Raw genomic sequence first — 6,222 nt, forward strand, 5'->3', positions numbered from 1 at the left:
AATTGTGTAATATGTGACTTGTAGAATTTTCCGTAGTTGTCCAAGTACGCAGCACAAGAAAACTATTGTTGATAGAAAGGATATCAACTTTCCTTACCAGTAAATAACTAGTGTATAAACATGCACAAAAATGATAAAATCTATAGAACATCAAAGGGTAAAAACAGAATGTTGCTAAAGATCTAAGGGAAAGTGCTCTTTGGAAATTACAAATTCCTTACTCTTGTGGAAACTAGATTATAATTTTTTGTTAAAACCTTTTGCTCCAGAAATGACATATTTCTTTCAAAAAATAACTAAACATTTCCATTCAGTTCGATGCTTTTTGACTACACGTATATTTCCAGGTTTAAACCTATCATGGTTTCTCATCTTTCAGATTTCTGAAGAAAGGTTCAATATTCTAATATTAGCTTGTTCACTGGCAGGCAGATCATGATAGGTGTTCAAACAATGACGGGCAACACTGCTCGATTACAGACTTCTTAGATCGATATATACTTCTTGATTCTTTCTTCCTTACAAGCTCCTGGTATGGGACCTGCAGAGTATATATATATATATATTTGCTTGTAGCTCAATCAGTTTATATAGCTTATCTTTAAAAGTAAAAACATGCATACACATATATATATATATATATACACTACCTGATTCAAAGATCCAATTGAGCTGTACGTGTAGTTATTGACGTTGAATAAATATTTAAAATTTTCTCTAATGTGAAAGGCTCTCTACTTATATCCGGTAGAACGAGATCAACTGTTTTTTTTTCTTTTGACACACTGTAATAAACTGACTGTAAAATCACTATTAAATATGTAGACGTTATTGTACATATGTTTTGACCGATATATCGCAGGTGACTGTTAAGTACCTAAATATTAATTTATAGTTGAATTAACCGAACTATTTGTTTAACTGTCAAATATCATAATATTCACACTAAATTTATTTCACAGTAAGTTAATTTTTCGAAGTTTATATAAGGAAATCTAACTGTAAACTTGTAAATGAGCCGTTTACACTTGATTCAATAAGGATTTCGATTTGTAAACCCGACGACTGAGTTTTTCTGTAATTGATTATTGCCCTGACAATACATTGTTGCCCACTATTTAAAATACACTTTTAAACTAATAAACAAAACTAGAAAAACATCTTTAGTTTAAGTTAGCTTTCGCTAACGGAGTTATGTTTGTGTAAGTGGGTTTTTACATCTAAATAAGTAAGATTTAGCGCATTATTCAAAGCTATTTCCCCATAACATTAAATAAAAAGGATATATAGAACAACCACATACATGTGATTTGATATGTACTGTAAATTGTATAAAACCCATGCTCCTTATCTATAAAAACAAGGTAACTTTTGTTATTGAGTTGTATTAGAAGATACTTGTGGTGTTAGAAACCTGGAAAGATTAGTAGTTCGTTAATACAGAAAACTGTCGCGTTGACCTATTAAAAATACTATCACAATCATAGGATAAATAGCCAAAGTCAACACTAAGATAAATGAATGAGCTACTTGTATGATGTTATACACAGGTTACACTTTCTTTTACAACGAGTTTCTTACGATTGCAAAGAAATAATTATGAACAGTTTAAACAAAATGGAGTTAAACAAAATTTACATAAAATATAGTCACAAATATTTCCCTTACTTTACATTGATAAAAATTACATTCGGTAAAAAAGTACATTCTACAGCACTAAGTTAACACACGTTTCTTGTTGCAACTAGAACCCACTACGGTCTACATTCCACCTTGCAAAATGACAGATTTCAACGTGGTGTTGTTAGACGTGGTATTTTTTCACTGTGTATTCTACATTAAAATATCATACTTATCAATAGCATCACATACCTAGATGTAGACACAATAAGAAATGGAGTGTTGATGTTAAACTAAAGTGTAATATGTTTCTTTGCAGGGGAAAATGTATTGGGTTGAAAGGTCAGTCAGTTGAAAGATCGTATTAATAGGGGTTCAAAATAGGATGTCCTTTTTCTCAGTATGATTTTTCTAAGACGGTTCTGGCCACACGTAACTTTTTTAAGGAAATTGTTTTGAAACACTACAGTTCATCATTGTCAGGTGATACTGATACTATGATAAGCTTATCAACTTGAATCGAACTATCATTAGATTTAAAAGCAGTATTTAACAATATTGATCAGGACAAAAGGCGAACTGCAAAAGCATAGATTTTGTACAATTATGTGAAGAGTAGTTGTGTGCAGCTTTTGAGTTGAATATTAAATCATATTGCTAAACAACAAATATTAAAAGCAATACCTAAATTTGTCTCGCTTTAGTACACAAGATATCGGTGTGTAAAAATTAGTTGGCGTCAAGCGGAAGAGAAAACGAACATATTTAATTACAGTATAGGTGACACCAATAACAGAGTTACATTACCTTTTCCTGTTGTTGATTCGAATCCTTCAGTCCAACACTGTCTTTGATAATAACCTTCTGAGGCTCAAGGTGCATTTTGTTTTATTTCTAGTTTAGAGAAATTTCTATTTATCCCAATTCCAATTATTTATAACCTTTATTATATAGAACATTTCAAGTAAACGTTTATAAATGTATGTTGTTGTTTTGCTGGATGTATTGCAATGTAGTGTTTATATAAAAACTACTGTAATGTTCCACAGGTTGTAAAATGTAGTGCATTATATACAGCCACTGTTATTGTGTTTGCTTGTTATAAAGCATAAAGTTACACAATGGATTATCTGTGCTCTACTCATAGCGGGTATTGATATCCGATTTTTAGTGTTATAAGCCCACTGACTTATCGCTGAGCCACCGGCGGGCACCGCTGTTATACAATACACAAGTACTATATAACAGTGTACAGAATATAGATATATTGTTTTTGTAGCTGGCTGTATCATAAATAGCCGTTGCTATGTTTCACACGTTCTAAATTACATTGGATTCTTGACTCTTTTACTTTTATTTAACTCTTTCTTGAACATATTTAACAATTAAATAAAAGTAAATGTATTAAAACTTTTTTTTTGCAGATTAAAATCATAGGAGATTTAAGTATTCCATTGTTTTCTGTTTTTTACCGCTGAATTAGTTCCATTGTACTTGAATATGTTTCTCTTTCTTTCAGGAATATTATATAAAAGTATTAAATATTAACGTGAAATACGTACTACTGTCTCTTTCTTTATGTGTTTTTCTGTACATCTATTCATCAGTCTATCTATTGATCCGCCGACTGTTCTTGTATGTAAAGGTCCGGTTGGCTGGCTCTTTCTTATCCATTTACTTGATTTGTGAAACAGTTTTTCTGAGAAAAAGTAAAGACTTGGTTAGCTGCGGAGTTCATAAAATACAATATAATATTACAATTCTAGTTTTTTTTTCTGTAAGTCTCATAGTCGGGGGGGGGACTTTTATTTTAAGATTGAGAAACATTTGGGGATTATTTGCCTACTTCTCTGCGAACTGTGCATATATATATGTGAATTTGGAATTTCTTGCCCCCCCCCCAATGGCTCAGCGGTAAGTATGAGGACTTCTAACATTAAAATTGGGTTTCGATACCGTTGTGGACACAGCGCAGATCCCCTATTAACAACAAACAAAAAACCTTTTCTGCAGATATTTGTACCTCAACGATCTGGTATTTTCTTTCTTCTCTCGCGTACGATCATTTTTGTTTCTATGTTTAACAGTTTAACATTGTTTGAAATGGCAATATTTCTAGAGTAATAAGTTTTGTGTTGGATTGCAATTTGAACGTCAAATCGCGGCTTTATATCCCACATTACAGATGTTATCATATTTGAAGGTTTAATGATAACGTTTTACTTGTGCCTATATAATATTCAAGTCCTATTAAGCCTATAAATATTAATAAAACTTACATAGAGGTAATTTAAAAGTTAAAAAATAAATAAATACAATTTAATGATTGTTAGAAATGTAGTTTTCTTCATTTTTTTTAACGATTACTGTGATAATAGAGACTACAACTGCATTTCATAATTTTTAGTTAATGTTCACTCAGGCAGTTTAATTATGTATCTAAGGTTTTCTCCTGATCTGAAAGTATCATGTTTTTTAAGTAGTATGTATTACTTTTTGAAATTATAGCTTTAAGTCACGATTATATTCTTAGTAAATATTTTATATTCGATATATTTTAATAAAACAAAATTCAGATAACAATGACAATTAGTTACATAATTTTGTGAAATATATATATAAAATTAGCGCATTTATGTATAAAACAATTTATAAGAAATCTCCAACAAAATCAATATATGACTGCAGAAAGGTCTAGAAAAACCGTTTTCTCGTTATTTGCAGAACGCATTTATATTAATACTTAAAGTATATCACGTGCTCGACAGGTTGCTTGGATTCGTCGACATGACCTCCATCTTTTAACTGTGGGAACAGTGACCTACATTAGTGATAACAGATTTAGTCCCGTCCACGTAGAAAGCACCGGTGACTGGTCACTCCAGATCAAGTATCCACAACTGACAGACGCTGGGTTGTATGAATGCCAAGTGAGCTCTGACCCTAAAATAAGTTTCTTTGTCCGTTTACACGTTTTAGGTAAGTTGATCTAGCCACAGTATCAGGGTAAGACCTAGAGATGATTCAAAAAGCGTGTTAATGTAGGGAATTAGTGTATCAGCTTCCTAAGTTCTCTTTGTTTGAGTGTTTTTGTCGTGAAATCATTATGTATTGTTTTTCTTTTCATTTTCCTTAAAATATAACAAACGTTATCAGAGTATTAAATCCGGGGTTCGATAGACACTGCAGATAACCCAATGTGGATTTTCTCTAAAACAAACAAACAAAATATCATTTCCCTTTTTACTTTCCGTAAGATATATCAAAGATATTCAGGATATTGTTACCCCTTTTTATACTTTTCGTAAATATATCATACCTACTCAATGAATTTTTTTTTCATTTTTAATTTCTGTAAAATATATCAAACGTTCTCAGTGTGTTTTCCCATTTTTTATTTACCAAAGGAATTCAATGTATCGTTACCTTTATACTTTCCATAAAATATATCAAATATATTCAGTGTATTTTTCCATTTTACTTTTCATAAAATATATCAAATATGTTCAGTGTATTTTTCCAATTTTACTTTTCATAAAATATATCAAATGTACTCAGTGTATTTTTCCATTTTTACTTTTCATAAAATATATCAAATATACTCAGTGTATTTTTCCATTTTTACTTTTCATAAAATATATCAAATGTACTCAGTGTATTTTTCCATTTTTATTTTCTGTAAAATATATCAAATTGCTTCTTCTAATTAGATGTTGCTACTGAATATTTTGCACAAAAGGCATTTTATACGTTGTCGTTTATCAATGTACGTGAAGCTTGGTAACCAATAGATTGCGAATAAACCATAGGATTATGATACTCACTTGATAAATTCACAAATATCTTTCATGTGTTTTTGTATTTACTTATAATGTTTATCGAATTTAACCATTTTACACCAGTTCTCTTTCTTTTTATTTAAGTATTCATTACAGTGAATCATACAACCAAGCACAAATATTGCAGATAACCCGTTAATAAACTCCAGCAAACGGTTTAATCACCCAATATTACAAAACAAACGTATACCACCAAGTGTAATTTGCCGATTTAAAATTTATTGAACCACCGAGTTTTTTTATCAGTCTAGAACTACATTTCTAGTGATTCCTGGAAGTATAGCAAAACGAATAAGCCAGGGCGTTCTGATACCCCATGGAACGGCTTCTACAGTTCTCCGAATATCAGCCTCCAAATGCCTCACATCATCATCATTGGGTTGCAGCATCAGCAATATGTACAGAGGCACCAGAAACATTCTGATATTCTGTTAAGATGTAAGAATTGATTATAAGACTTAAAATGATGACTTTGAGCAAAGAAATCAGAGAAGAGAAAACAAAAAAAGCTGCTATTTTGGCTACAACGACTGTAAAGAATGCGGAGGCTCCCAAACCTCCGAGGTAACGTAACTAAGGCAGTTCTCTCAGTTAAAATCATAAATAATATTCAACGTTAAATTGGTACACAATTAAAAACATTTTATTTAGGCCTATATATGGCCTTCAAAAAGTTGACGACTCCTGAGGATGACGTTGTAACGTCGAAACATGTAGAGTCGTCAACTTTTTGAAGGCCATATATAGGCCTAAATAAAATGTT

General features: G+C 31.2%; 1 protein-coding gene across 1 annotated transcript in view; it reads left to right on the forward strand.

Moving 5' to 3' along the window:
- The window catches only part of LOC106466492 (zwei Ig domain protein zig-8-like), a 137,685-nt gene that overhangs the window by 114,639 nt on the left and 16,824 nt on the right, over positions 1–6,222 (forward strand). Inside the window, exon 3 of the mRNA XM_022394511.1 lies at positions 4,389–4,599. Coding sequence (XP_022250219.1) covers positions 4,389–4,599 — 211 coding nt within the window. The remainder of the gene's footprint in view (positions 1–4,388; positions 4,600–6,222) is intronic.

Source organism: Limulus polyphemus, unplaced genomic scaffold, assembly GCF_000517525.1.
Source record: "Limulus polyphemus unplaced genomic scaffold, Limulus_polyphemus-2.1.2 Scaffold2275, whole genome shotgun sequence".
Taxonomy (NCBI): Eukaryota; Metazoa; Arthropoda; class Merostomata; order Xiphosura; family Limulidae; genus Limulus; species Limulus polyphemus.